This window comes from Cetorhinus maximus, chromosome 7, assembly GCF_964194155.1.
Source record: "Cetorhinus maximus chromosome 7, sCetMax3.hap1.1, whole genome shotgun sequence".
In the NCBI taxonomy this organism is placed as follows: Eukaryota; Metazoa; Chordata; class Chondrichthyes; order Lamniformes; family Cetorhinidae; genus Cetorhinus; species Cetorhinus maximus.
In genome coordinates, this window is record NC_135885.1 from 143,506,146 (window position 1) to 143,520,334 (window position 14,189).

General features: G+C 37.8%; 1 protein-coding gene and 1 long non-coding RNA gene across 3 annotated transcripts in view; one reads left to right on the plus strand and one right to left on the minus strand.

Annotated features, from left to right (window-relative positions):
• clybl (citrate lyase beta like) overlaps nucleotides 1-5,744 on the plus strand; it is a 104,283-nt gene extending 98,539 nt beyond the window's left edge. For both annotated transcript variants that reach the window (XM_078546037.1, XM_078546038.1), the window contains 2 exons: nucleotides 3,351-3,475; nucleotides 4,544-5,744. In XM_078546037.1, the coding sequence (XP_078402163.1) occupies nucleotides 3,351-3,475; nucleotides 4,544-4,639 (221 nt within the window). In that variant the 3' untranslated portion in view covers nucleotides 4,640-5,744. The remainder of the gene's footprint in view (nucleotides 1-3,350; nucleotides 3,476-4,543) is intronic.
• Nucleotides 1,183-14,189, minus strand: part of LOC144683038 (uncharacterized) — a 52,392-nt gene continuing 39,385 nt past the window's right edge. The window contains exon 3 of the long non-coding RNA XR_013577161.1: nucleotides 1,183-2,221. This is a non-coding gene — a long non-coding RNA (uncharacterized LOC144683038). The remainder of the gene's footprint in view (nucleotides 2,222-14,189) is intronic.

Sequence of the window (14,189 nt, forward strand, 5' to 3'; positions counted from 1 at the left end):
AAATAAATTAATTGTTTTTGAAAATTTCATTCTCTGATTTAATTACCCAGGTGATGTTGCAAAGAGTGTTTTAGGATTTCAGTTTCCCCCGTTACTTCTTGTTGTGGTATCTTCCCTTTCTAATATACTTTAAGTGACGAAGAAAAATATTATTAAAGGGTAATTTACTCATTATTACTTAAAAATGTAAAATGACCTTTGACAGTAAAACTTAGAGATACTATGCAAAAATAATGAACTCAGCCTTAAGTTAAAATATAAAATTAACCAGGAAACACCAAAAATACTCAAAAAGCATCTTAAAGTGGAGGAAAAGCTGTGAGTCTCTTTCGGAATCCTAGCTATTAACCTTCCACTTTCAGATGCTGATCAGAAAATCATAGAATTTTAGAGCACAGAAGGGAAGACATTTGCCCATTATGTCCCTTCTGGTGAAACCTGCTGTATGTTTGCCGTATTTTCTGTGTTTTTCACATTGCAGATTTCCAACATTTGTGTTTTTTCTCTTCCCCTATTAAACATGATGTGGCACGTCAAGAACGGAAATAAGCTACCGCATAAATGAGCTATAGTTTCCCTACTCCTGGAAAACCACTGTATGCAGAAAAGGGAAATGTTTGCACTAAAATTTTACCAGTTTTGTGCGGCACATTAAACTCTCCCTGAGATATGTACAATGCATTCGCTGAAATGGTATTTTTGAGTAAAAATCAACATTTTTATGCCAATAGCATAAATTTTGAAATTAAACTAGTTTTTAACTTGTGCAGGGGTTTGGGACAGGTCATCCTTTAATGTCATCCTTTCAGCATGGATCGGACCAAAATTGATCAAGAACAGGACACATCAAATGGTATTGTAGGATGACGCATTTCCCCAACTGCAAATAATCACGCTTTAGCAATCTTTTCTGATTTTCATGCTCTTAATGCGTGTAATTTTTGTCCACCGGAAATATCACCTTACTGCGCTTAAAAACCAAACATTTTCTTTATACAGAAGAACAGCATTCCTGTGAATATGGTTTGGTGTTTTATTAAGAAATTTTGCTTTTGGGAATTTTTGGCAGCTCATATAATTAAATCCTGAGAAACCAATTTGAAACATGTTTCAAGAGATGTTACCATGATGCTGATTGCAATTGATTGCTGCAATTCTGTTAAATTAGCAATATGATTGTTGACTATGAATATGAACAAGTTAAAAAAAGTGCAGTGGAAGTTTTTCGACAGAACAGCAATTATAGCATTCAAAACGACTTAATCAGTATTTTAATGCAGATATTGTGGGGTTCACTTTACAAGCACCACAATTAAATATTAATTAATATTTTTATAAATGAATAAACCTTAAAATAAGTTCCTTGCATGTCTACACTTTCACTTTGTAATGATACTCATTTTGATGGATATTCTTTCTGCTGCAGAGATAATTTTGAGAGTTTACAGAAACTTTAATTAATTTGCTAATAGCGGCAGATTATTTGGATTATCCATTTAGATGAGGCAGATTTGTAAATAAATATATGAAATGTTCTAAAGCCATGCATTCAGTAGTTCGATTACTAATGTATGGCACAAATTTTATCAGTTTTATATAGTGTCTTTTTGCAGAGGCTTATTAAGGAATGATTTTCTGTGTCAGTCAGCACAATCTGCGATACGAACTAACAGGGCCAAGCTTAAGTAACAATTCAGTAATTTTGCATATGTAGCTCACTATTTGAGGCTTTGCACTTCAAAGTATTTTCATTAAGGAATTGAATTTGAGAAAAATTTAACAATGGAAATCGACTTAAAGATTATTTTTGAATTTTGCATACAATGGTCAAAGTAATGACAGTGATGAAGGGAATATTCCATTTTGTACCATTAACAGGCTCAGAATCCAGTGATTATAGCTTTTCACCGACATTCAGAGGTACATTAAGCATGCAGCTAATTCGTGTTTTAGTTCTTAAAACATGATTCTCACCCCTTCATGTCCATACACAAACAAATAATGGCCTCATCATGCTCGCACCCAGCAATACTCTCCCTCTTTGACTGGGAGGCAGCATAATCCGAGACACAGGAATGTCCAGAGCATCCAGCTGCGCTGTCCCATGGTCAGCAGATTGGAAGCACTTTGTTGATTCTGGACACAGTTGATCCTGCCAGTTTTTTCCTGTTTACCTTCTCACACTGTGCCCGGAGATAGAAGATTTCTGCTGCTGTTGTGACTGCTGGTTGAAGGAAGCTTGATCAGTGAAGTCAGGTAAATTTGAGTGTCTAATCAGGGTTAGCATTCAAACTTGTGACTCTGATCAGGAGGCTTACAGGACAAATTCCATAAATTTATGTGTTATATAATGTCCATCATACACTTTTCATGCAATATGTATAATATACTAACCATTAATATAAAATAACACACTGTTATAATTATATATAAAAATAATAAAGCATACTATTATTTATAGAGATATATATCTGTATAAGATAATATATATTGATTATGTATTTGGAACTCTAGCAGTGTTGCCTACACGGTTCTGAGATATGACCAACATCTGACCTCGTGCATTTCTTGCGTCAAATCAAACACATTTTATCTTTTGTATTCTTATTAATAACAACTGGAAGTCTCTAGTTTAGAATGTTAAATATTTGCAATTTAACTTGAAATTCTAAGAAATGTTTAATTACATTTATGATGGTGCCCAGTAACGTACAACATTAACTTAGAGGTAATACGAAATCGTAACGTGAATGCAAAGTGCATTCCAACCAAATGTATTCAGTGAGGTGTGATCTGCAACTCAGTAAATTGCATGTATAACAGTCAACTCAACACAAGTAATTTGTACCTGCAGTCGAAAAAGAAATCCTAATTGCCACAATTAATTTATAGAAAGTGTTTCTGTTTCTCAATGGTCTGCAGGTGGCCAGAACGTTCTATCTCACAGCCCAAGGTGTGAAATGATTGTTGTAAATATATGTACACTGATAATTCTTATCTCTAAAGCACAAAATAACAATATTTATATGACTCAATATAAAGTGCACAATACTGAAACTATTAATTGAAAGGTTAATTCTCCTGAATAACCTATTTGTTCAATACCTTCATTGCTAGCAAAGTAGACATGTTGAAGAAAGATATACCTGTGTGTGCAAATATAAAACAGAAGCAGTTGCCCTTACAGAGGATGATGGATGTGACAAAATGCCACAGCTGGGCCGAGTAATGGTGCATGCAGGATATTAGTCAATATTTCACAATTAATATATGTGCTGTATATTTCTGAACGTATATCTTTGTGAGTATTGTGCAAGAATAATAAATTGCTATGTGGTTTCTGTGTTCAGGTAAACAAGTGATTCACCCCAGTCAGGTTCCAATTGTACAAGAAGCATTTTCGCCAAGCCCTAAGAAAATGAAATGGGCGCAGGAACTGATTGATGCTTTTGAAGAACATCAAAAACTAGGAAAGGTGAACTTTCATACTTGCACACCACATCCTTGCTTAATTATTTGAACAGTTTGGTTAACAACCAAATTGAAGTTTTGTTGTTTTTGCAACTGAATGCTAAGGTTATTAAGTCTCTGTATGAGAACTAAATTCTTCAAATGGGATTAAAACATTTTGAGGCCCATTAGTGTGGCAAATAGAAGTAAATTAGTGATGTCGCATTGCTTTCCTAATTTATTGCATCATTGAATCGCATTGTGCTTCCTGCTCTGTGGGTTATTGTTGTATATATATTTCAGTGGTGATCCACAGTCTGCGCCCGCTTTGTCCCACTGATGCTCAGATTAAGGATAGCCTCGAGGAAGAATTTGTGGTAATCGCGGCATTGTCAGTTAATTATCTTAGAAGAACCTTATGTTTGCATCCTACGAATTCTTCCATAGGAACTATTTAACACCACATAATCTTCATCATCCATCCCAACAGTTGCCCTAGCTTGTGGCCTTCCTCTCTAAGAATTTTTTTGTTGCAAAATCATATTTGTTGGCATGAACGAAAATGTCCTATTTTTATTTCTTCAGTTGCAGGAGTAGCAATTCATAAACCTTGATAAGTTGCAGAAACAAATCTTTACAATTAATTACAATTCTGTGAAATTAACTCCTTGCAAAATGAAATGTGATGTAAAATGCCATTGAAAATTGTTTTTGTGTTTTTACTTGAAAGGTGCATATTAGGAAATGTATGCAGTTATTAATTGTGAAGCATTTGAAGGAAACTTTATAGTTTTAGATAATAGTCTATTGTGCCAAGGTAATAGGAAATAAATCGGTGCACTATGTTAACCCCAACATGGAGAGAAAATACGTGTGCCTTTTTACTGTAATAAGTCTTGCATGAGCTGACTTGAAAATGTTTAACGTTATTCTCTGTGCAAGGTAACATTTTAGCATTAATGTTTTCAATCTTCAAATACTTGAATTTGCAGTGCACGAATGGGAAGAGAAGTCGCAATAAAACGTGGAAGTGTGTCGTTCTGAGAAGCTGAAAGTTTTTATTCCTCCTGTTTTTTTTTTCCACTTGTGCCAGGGAGCCTTCACTTTTCACGGAAGCATGATCGACATGCCATCTTTGAAGCAGGCACAGAACATCATTACACTGGCCTCAGCCATCAAAGAAACATGAAAGCTCGAGAGGCGATAGGTTCGTGCCAGAGATCACTTGGCAGATGCAGTGGTCAGCAGAAAACGAAGACAGAGACCAGTTGCCTGTGGGAAGTGTTACGGAGGTCACTGCATCACTGCCGGGGTTTAATAATGTGATACCTTAAGGCCTGTGCCATGGTAATTTTTAAAAAAAACATTTAGTTCAATTTTTTGCATGGTGTAGTCATATGAGATTGTCTAGACCAAGCCCCCCCCCCCACCTACTGAGTGCGGCAGCCGTGCATAACTAGTCCCCAGTAACTTCATACTGTATAGTTAGGGACACTGATAGATACCAAGCTGTAGCAATTTTTTCTGTTGCAACGATTAGAAGCACAGTGCAGCAGAACTTGTCTGGGTGGACCCCTGTCAGTTTCTGCATCACATTTAAAAAAAATAACACTGCTGCAGGTCAGATGTGTTGGCTGGTTAACAGGCTGGGGTACAAGCCTCTTTAACTAGAGGTTTGCCCAGCTTTTAACAGGGTAAATAAGCATAACAATCACCCATTGTTACACGGTGCAGCAGAGCATCCTGTGCAGAAGGGTCAAGTGTTGCAAAGGGCCGAATTTTGGTTACTATGGAACCCAAATGAAATTCACATTGCTGTGAAAGCCCTTCAGAAAAACAGGGCTTTTCACGAATTTAAAATTAAAGAAATATTTGACCCTGCCCCAAGCCCTGCACATCAGCAAATCTGGTTTCTCCAGAGACTTGGATATTCTTTAATATTTCCTGCAATTTTTAAAAAAAGAAATATTAGTTAATGGAGGTGTATTTTTGATTTTATTGCATGTCAAATTTAAAAATGGACAAGTTCAAAAATTGGTTTGCTATCCTATGGTTAATTCCACTCTAACATTTTATAAAAGGCAATGATTGAAGTATATTTGACGCAGTGATAATTTTTCTGTTCTCGTATTGTATTTTCTGCTGCCAAAGATTTATTGTTGTATCTTTTTGAACAAAGATTGCTTCACTGCATCAGCATTGCTTACAATTATGAACACTGGAAATTTTTTTTAACTGTACAGTGACTCAAGACCATCATCTGAATAAAATTAATTGCTGCGTACAAAGTGAAATGCTTTTGATGTGCTTTACTTTCCACATCGGCTTTTGTAAAATCAAGCTGAAGAGCAGTCCTAAAAAAAAAAATCCTTTTTTTCAAATCAAACATGTAATCTGGATCTAGAGTTACATGTGGCTCCAATAGGGCTGGAAGTCATGTAGTGTTCAAAGTGCAAATAGCACTGCTGAACACTCCATCTTTGTCATTTTGTACTGTAAATAATGTAGAACAGGTGCTCCTGCATGGCACTAAACAAAATAAGGCACTTTAAGCATCACCATTATCTTGTGAATGTCCAATTGCTGCTAACAGCCCAATTTCTCAAGCTTCTTCTAGAGTGAACAAGTCACTTAAATCACGATTGAATGCATGTTTCCTTCTAGACCTAAAATTGGAGACATTAAACTGAGGCCCCATCTGCCCTCTCGGGTGGGCATTAAAGATTCCACAGGGAAGACCAAAGGGTGGTCAGGGGAGGTTCTCCCTCTGTCCCTAGCTAAAACCTATCCCTCAACTGACATCACTAAAAACAGATTATTCGGTCGTTATCACATTGTGCCTGTGCGAACTTGCTTTTGGCAAATTAGCTGCCACGTTTCCTACATTGCAACAGTGACCACACTTAAAAAAAACTTAATTGGCTGTAAAGCACTTTGGGACCCCCTGAGATCATGAAAGGTGCTATATAAGTGCATGTCATTCTTCATATTTGAAACATTCTAGAATGAATTGTTTATTTCACAGTTGCCTATAGCTTTATTCTACATTTCAGTTGAAACATTGATAATGTAAGTCCATGGTAAATCAGGAAAGGTTTAGTATCTGACACATTCTGTTTAGCTATTTATAGATTTATCACCTATTATGTTTCAATGTGTGAAGTATATTTCCTTAAATGTATAAATGTTCCTTATCCATTTTATATATGCCTCAGCATATAATCTTTATTAATCATTCAAATTGCGGTACGTTCATAAGCATATGAGTCATTAGATTAATAGTTGTTAATATCTATTCAAACATTACTGATCACAGAATTAGAGAATTGTTTCAGTGCAGAAGGAGGCCATTCAGCCCATCATGTCTGCACCAGCACTCCAAGTGAGCATTTCATGTAGTACCATTCTCCTGCCTTCTCCCCATAACTCTGCACATTGTTTCTTTTCAAATGATCATCTAATTCCCTCTTGAATGCCTCGATTCAACCTGCCTCCACCACGCTCTCAGGCAGTGCATTCCTGACCCAAACCACATCTTTCTTAAAATGCAGCTGCAGTACTGTTCGCAATAATCAAGCTGAAGTCTAACTGGTCTTATACAAGTTCAACATAACCTCCTTGCTCTTGTACTCTGTGCCATTACTAATCATTTTAAAATTACATAATTTTATATTTGAACAAGTACAGGAATATTGCTTACAATGTTTTGGAGAAAGTAATTTTCAGTGTACACAAACAATTACTTGGTAATGAGAACTTGAATATTGCTGAAAAGAGAGACATATATTTTTGGCTTGCTCTCATCAGGACAAACACAAGAACACAAATTTCAAGCAATCACAACAATTTATACTACAGGAGAAAATGGTGTTGATTGGTTGGTAAGTCAACACTGATTGGCTGAGGTTTTGCCATGGAAAAGCAAAGGGGAATTTAACAGCTCCCCATACTTCTGGGTAATTCAAAAAGACGCATGGCTTGAACATAGATCCAGCAACATGTCTCTATTTTCAGAAATATTCATTTTTTGGTGTTTAAAGCGAAAGGCTTAGTCTGGTCCAAAGGGATCTTAACTCTGACAGTAAGTTGCACATTTCTAGACTTGGAGGAGATGCAGCACAGATTCACCCCAGCATGATATACAGGGGCTAAAAGAGTTTAATTAAGACAGGTCACATAGACCAGGCTTTGCATTCCCTTGAATATAAAAGATTAAGGAGTGATCCAATTGAGGCGTTTGATTAAAGGATTTGATAGGGTTGATGAAGAAAAACTATTCCCTGTGGAGGAGGGAGTCCAGACAAAGGGGGCACAACATCAAAATTAGAGCCAGGCTGTTCAGGGGTAAGGTCAGGAAGGAAAACAGAAAGTGCTGGGAAAACTCAGCAGACCTGGCAGCATCTATGCAGAGAGAAACAGAGTTAATGTTGTGAGACCAACATGACTTATTTAGGTAAAAGCAAAATGCTGCGGATGCTGGAAATCTGAAACAAAAACAAAACTAGCTGGAAAAACTCAGCAGGTCTGACAGCATCTGCGGAGAGGAACACAGTTAACGTTTCGAGTCCGTATGACTGTTCATCAGAACTAGTTCTGATGACTTATTTAGGGTTCCAAAGAAGAATCATATCAGACTCACAATGTTACATTTGTTTCTCCCTCCACAGATGCTGAGTTTTCCCAGCACAGTCTGTTTTCATTTCGGAGCTCCAGCATCTGCAGTATTTTGATTTTATTTTAGTGATGTCAGGCAGGACTTAATCACGCAAAGGGGAGTGGAAATCTGGAACTCTTTCCACCGCCAACCCCCCTCCCCCCAGAAACACCATTGAGGCTGGGGAAGCATCAATATCAAATTTCAAAACTCAGATTAATAGATTTTAGTTAGACAAGGGTATTAAAAATCATGATACCAAGGTAGATGAAGAAAAGACACAGATCAGCCATGATCTAAATGAATGGGGAACAGGCTTGAGGGGCTGAATGGCCTCCTGTTCCTATGCTCCTATTAAAAGGCATTCACTCTTAGGAAAGCTGGATTGTGATCATGAATATGGAAGATTTACAAGGATGATGCCAGCAGTAAGATATTATAACTATTGGGAAGAACTAAACAGGTTGAGGCTCTCTGCTAGAAAGGGGGCTAAGGGTGAGCTGATAGGCATTTAAAATTATAAATGGTTTAATAGATTAGTGAAAGAGATGTTCTCACTTATGGGGGAGACCTAAGCTAGGGGGCATAAATATAAGATAGTCACTAGTAAATCCAATAAGGAATTGAAGATAAACTCTTTATGCAGAGAGTGGTTAGAATATGGAACACGCTAATACATGGAGTAGCTAAGACAAATAGCATAGATGCATTTAAGCGAAAGCTACATAAAGGATGAGGGAGACAGGGTTGGAGATGAAGGGGGCTGAGAGTCTTGTCTGGAGCATAAACACTGGCATGGAGCTGTTGGGCCGAATTACCTGTTTCTGTCTGTTAAATTCTTTCAGATACCTAGAGCATGTTACAAATCCCAAGACAGTCAAGACTTCCAGGAATTCTGATTTACTTTGTCTGATCTTGATCTTCACTTTGTGACAACATGTTCCAACGATGAGCACATGCGAAGTCCATGCCCGGCAAATAGGGGTATGGCAATATTCCACCAAAATGTAACTGTACAATTATTTTTGAAGTTTACATGGAGTATTATTAAAAACATGATACAGCCACATTCAGATAACAACCTTCAACTGGTGTGTAATTGGCATTGTGACAAAAGAGTCATTTTATGAAATTAAAGTGCATACTTCCAAATGCACCAAAAATGAACTCCATCTCTCACTGTCACATACAATGTGTACACAAGCCTACCTACATATCTGTCCCTGACCTCAACTGTACACCATGTTATTTATTGCATTCCCCTAACCTATTGACTTAGTGTTAGATGTAATTGTTTTACAGGACGTTTTCACTATATCCTAATAAGTATTCTGCTTGTCAAATGCCTTAATGGAGACCATGAATTAGTAAATGTATCACAGTTAGTGAGTGGGTTGGTGACTTAATTCAATATTGAAATCTGCTTGGTACTTTTTAATTTAAAATATTTTGATTTGAACTGCATATGTAACCAGATTATGCACAAAGCATAATAAAATAAAATGTATTAGACAAAAAGTGAATATGTTACGGTTAAATAAAGCAGCTCTAAATCTCCAAAGTAACAAAACCAAAATAACCCTATGAATTTAATAAAATCTACATTGTATGTTTTTGCATAATATTTTCATTCATCTCAACAGGATACGCAGGCAACATTTGTTTTATTCTGTTAATTCATGCCTAGGGCTTCCCAACCAATGTCTTCATTGTTTCAAGGTCCTTTATTACAATCTTTGACAACATCATCTTCACAACAGAGAGAATTTTCCCAATTAAATAAATCGTTTCATTTAAATTAAAACCGACTGGAGTAATTTATTGATCTTTGGGGACAAAGGGAAAATGCATCAAATCTTGCCTGTCTAACACTCATTAGTTTAATAAAGCATAGAGGAGGAGTGGCTTGATGAATCCCAGCACCCTTTGGCTTTTTGCAAAGTTTATCTTTAGGAAAAGCGTGTAATATTTCCATTTACAGTGGCTTATCCTCAGAAATGTAAATGCAATTTTCTTGATGGCTCAATGAATTCATCCTGTTAGTAATCCAGATTAGGAAATTGTCAGATTCATTCTAAAGTCTGCGCTGTGTTAATAGATCCCAGTCAGGAGGATTGTAGCATCGTTCCAAATGGACTCAGCACCTTTGTGTAAGAGACTGGAATATTGTTCATAGGAGAAAGTTTTTGAAAGGAAGGTTTGGGTGATAATTGATTTCAGTTTTCCTTCATAAGAAAACCATTATAGTTTTAGCTGTTTAGCTAGAGTTCATCCAAAATTGAGCTGCCCATATCCTTATCTGCATCAAGTCCCATTCATTCATCATCCCCTGTGTTTACTGACCTACAGTGGCTCCCAGTCTGGCAACGCATCAATTTTAAAATTCTCATTCTTTTGTTCAAATTGTTCCAGGACCTCATCCCTCTTTATTTGTATAGCCTTCTCCAGCTCTACAAAGATCTGGGGGGGAGATGGTGGGGTAGTGGCAACATCATTGGGTTAGTAATCCTAGAGGCCCAGGCTAATGTGCTAGGGGCACAGGTTCAAATCCCACCATGGTAGCTGCTAGAATTTAAAATCAATTCCTAAACCTGCAATTTGAAGTAAGTCTCAGTGATGACAACCATGACAGTTATCACTGATTGTTGTAAAAGCCCATCTGGTTAACTAACATCCTTTAGGGAAGGAAATCTGCCATCCTTAGCTGGCCTGGACTCCAGATCCAGAGCAATGTGGTTGACTCTTGAACTGAACATTTCAGAGGGCAATAAGTGCTGGCTGGCCCTGACATTCAATGAAAGAATAAAGAAAAGAAATCCCTGCACTCCTCCAATTCTGGCCTCCTGCCAATCCTTGATTTCCTTCACTCCACAGCCTTCAGCTGGCAAGTTCAGGCCCTAAACTTTGGAATTTTCTCCTTTGACACCTCTTTCTCCCATTTTAAGATATTCCTTAAAATCTACCTCTTTGACCAAGCATTTTGTCACCAGGACTCATACCTCCTTATGTGGCTCAGTGTCAGCTTTTGTCTGATAACCCTCCTGTGAAAGACCCTGAGACATTTTGTTATAATAAAGGTGCTGTATAAATTCAGGTTGTTGACCTTGCTTAAAAAAAAATACCCAATCTATCAGTAACCTTTTCCAAAGAGTAATTGAATTGTATTACTTGTATTTATGTCCAAGTCCTGTCAGCAAGCTATTTGATCAAGGGCTACATGCTCAGTTCATAGCACCCTCGCCTTTGAATCAGAGGGTTGTGGGTTCATGTCCCACTCCCGGAAACCAAGAACTGTGATTGTACTCGAAAGAGTTGCAATCTGTGACTCTTGATAACTCGAAAGAGTATCACAGCTGATTTTAACTTTGTTCTGTCAAACCCAGGGAAACAATAGGCAATGCTACAATTGGCATCAACATCCTTGGATTAGGAAGAAAGACACATACAATCTTCACTCTCCTGATTGTTATCCATTAGCCCCTGCTGAAGCAGTTTGGGCATTGGATTAGGCCTTTTGTGATTCCTTCTCCCCACCCCTCTTCACCCCAATACCCCTACAGCCAAACAACCTGTAAGCACTCGCTATATGGGAATGCACATGAGAGAGAGTTACCAAGGACTGCAACCAGGGTCCATGGACACTGCAAAGTGCCGATGCCTTCAGGAGAGGATAAAATTGTCATGACAAACAGCCAAGCTGTTTATTATAAATGACTGTAGTCTTAGAGAAGATAAACCACAAAGGTTGTAGTGATACAACATTCAAATAATTGGATGGATTCCAATAAAACACAAGCAATAAAGCTGAGAGTCAGATTGTTAGGTCTTCTGGCCACAAGTAAACTAAATGTCAAATCACACCTAGAAAGCTTTGGTTTTTGTAATTATATCATCATTTATGTTTAATTTTCATAGAATCTTACAGCACAGAAGGAGGTCATTCAACCTATCATACCTGTGCCGGACATTTGAAGAGATGTCCAATTATTCCCATTCTCGCCTGATCTTTTGCCACAGCCTTGTAAATTTTCTGGACAGAAATATTGTCATTCTTGGAGAGCTGATTTGTTTTTCCATGACTCGTGATTAGCCCCTTGCCAATATGTGATGCAACTATGGCAGGAGGGTATGACAGCAGCTATATCACTAAGAAGGAGAGATCTGGAAAAATGTTTTCAAATTCTTAATCTTTCAAGAGGGTAAATGTACAACTCTTTAAGATGCTGAAACACATAGGAACAGGTATAGGCTATTAAATTCCCTCAAGCCTTTCCCACCATTCAATTTGGCCATGGTTGATCTGTATCTCAACTCCATCTTGCCTGCCTTACTTTTGTAATCTTTAATAGCCTTACCTAACAAAAATAAATCTATGCTGAGTTGCCTGAGCTCAAATGGAGTGCAGTAGGGCTGCAACAAATAGTTCAAACATGCTAGAATGCTGGAAGGGAAAGAATGATTTGTCTTCTCACTCCTAGTGATTCTAGTCTGAGCCACTGCTCAGTGGGTAGCACTCTTGCCTCTGAGTCAGGGTTTATGAGTTCAAATCTTACACCAGGACCTTAGCACAATGCAAAATCCAGGCTGATACTCCAATGCACTTCTGAGGGAGTGCTGCACTGTTAGAGGTGCTGTCTTTTGGATGAGACAATAAACCAAGGCCCCACCTGCCCTCTCAGGTAAAAGAAACTAGGGCATTATTTTGAAAAAGAGCAGGGGAGTTCTGGCCAATGTTTATCTCACAACCAGTCACTAAAATTGATTACCTGGTCATCATCACATTGTTGTTTATGGGAGCTTGCTGTGCATGAATTTGCTGCCGTGTTTCCTACAGTAAAACAGTGAATATCTTTCAAAAGTATTTCATTGGTTCTAAAGTGCTTTAGCATGTCCTGAAGCTGCGAAAGTTGCTACCTAATTCCAAGTTCTTTCTCTTTCTTATTCGGATACCTACGCTGCAACTTCATGTATTCGGGCATTAGATAGGAATATTACAGGATGTTAAGAAATATCCTGAAAGAAAAACTGAAGGCTTTGTGTCAACGGAACTCTACTCCTGCATAAGGATGAACCTACAGGAGAGGAGAAGAAGTTTGGGTGGTAGGGGATGGAGGGCTCTTAGTGGGTGCAGCGGTGGGGGGCGGGAGGGAAATCAGATGTGGAATGATTAAGAAGTGCAAAAACTAATAAGAGGTGAATCAGCTCCAAGTGGAGGGAGATGGGCTTAATGGCAGATGGGGTTAGAGGGTAAGAGAGGATTTGTTGCTGAATGTGTCGATTTTACAGTTGTGGTTGCTCTCCTTTTTCTTATTGTGATTTGCAGACATGTAGGGGAACTTACTAAAAGCTCCACGTTATGTGTGTAGTACAATAGCCCTGTAAAATTCCCAATTTCCTTTGCTCTGACATTAGTGGCCATGCTTCACCGGCCTGGGCCCGAAGCATTGGTATTCCACACCTGAACCTCCAACTCTCTCTCTCTCTTCCTTTAAGGCACTCCTTAAAACCTGCCTCTTTCCTTACATCACTTTACGTGGATCTGTGTGAAATTTCATTTGATAAAACTCCTGCATAGCGCCTTTGGATGTTTCACTATGTTTGAATGTGCTATATAAATGCAAGTTGTTGGTGTGATAGATTATTGATATATTGCACTGGAGTTGATAATGCAAAATAAATTCTGTATAGTAAATTATTGTATGCATTTTGATTCACAGATGGTTCTGATTTGGTTTGTGACTGATGTGGTAAAAACGATTGTACAACCCGTAACTTTATGTTGGTGCACCTACACATACATTTTTTATTTATGGCCATATATCCATAAATTGTGTACTGTTCTTTAAAAAGTTGAAATTGTCTGTGAAGTACACGGTGTAAAGATAGTTATTAACACAGGACAATTGGAATAACAATAGCTGGCTGATATCAGAGGTTGAAAATGACAGGAAAATGTTTTACACCTGACAATTTGCAGGGTGGCTGTTTATATATAAAAAAGTACAGAGACACTGAGTTTCTTCAACAGACTCCAGAATGTTAATATTTATAGAAAGGTCCTTATCCTGAGAGTCCTACAACACAA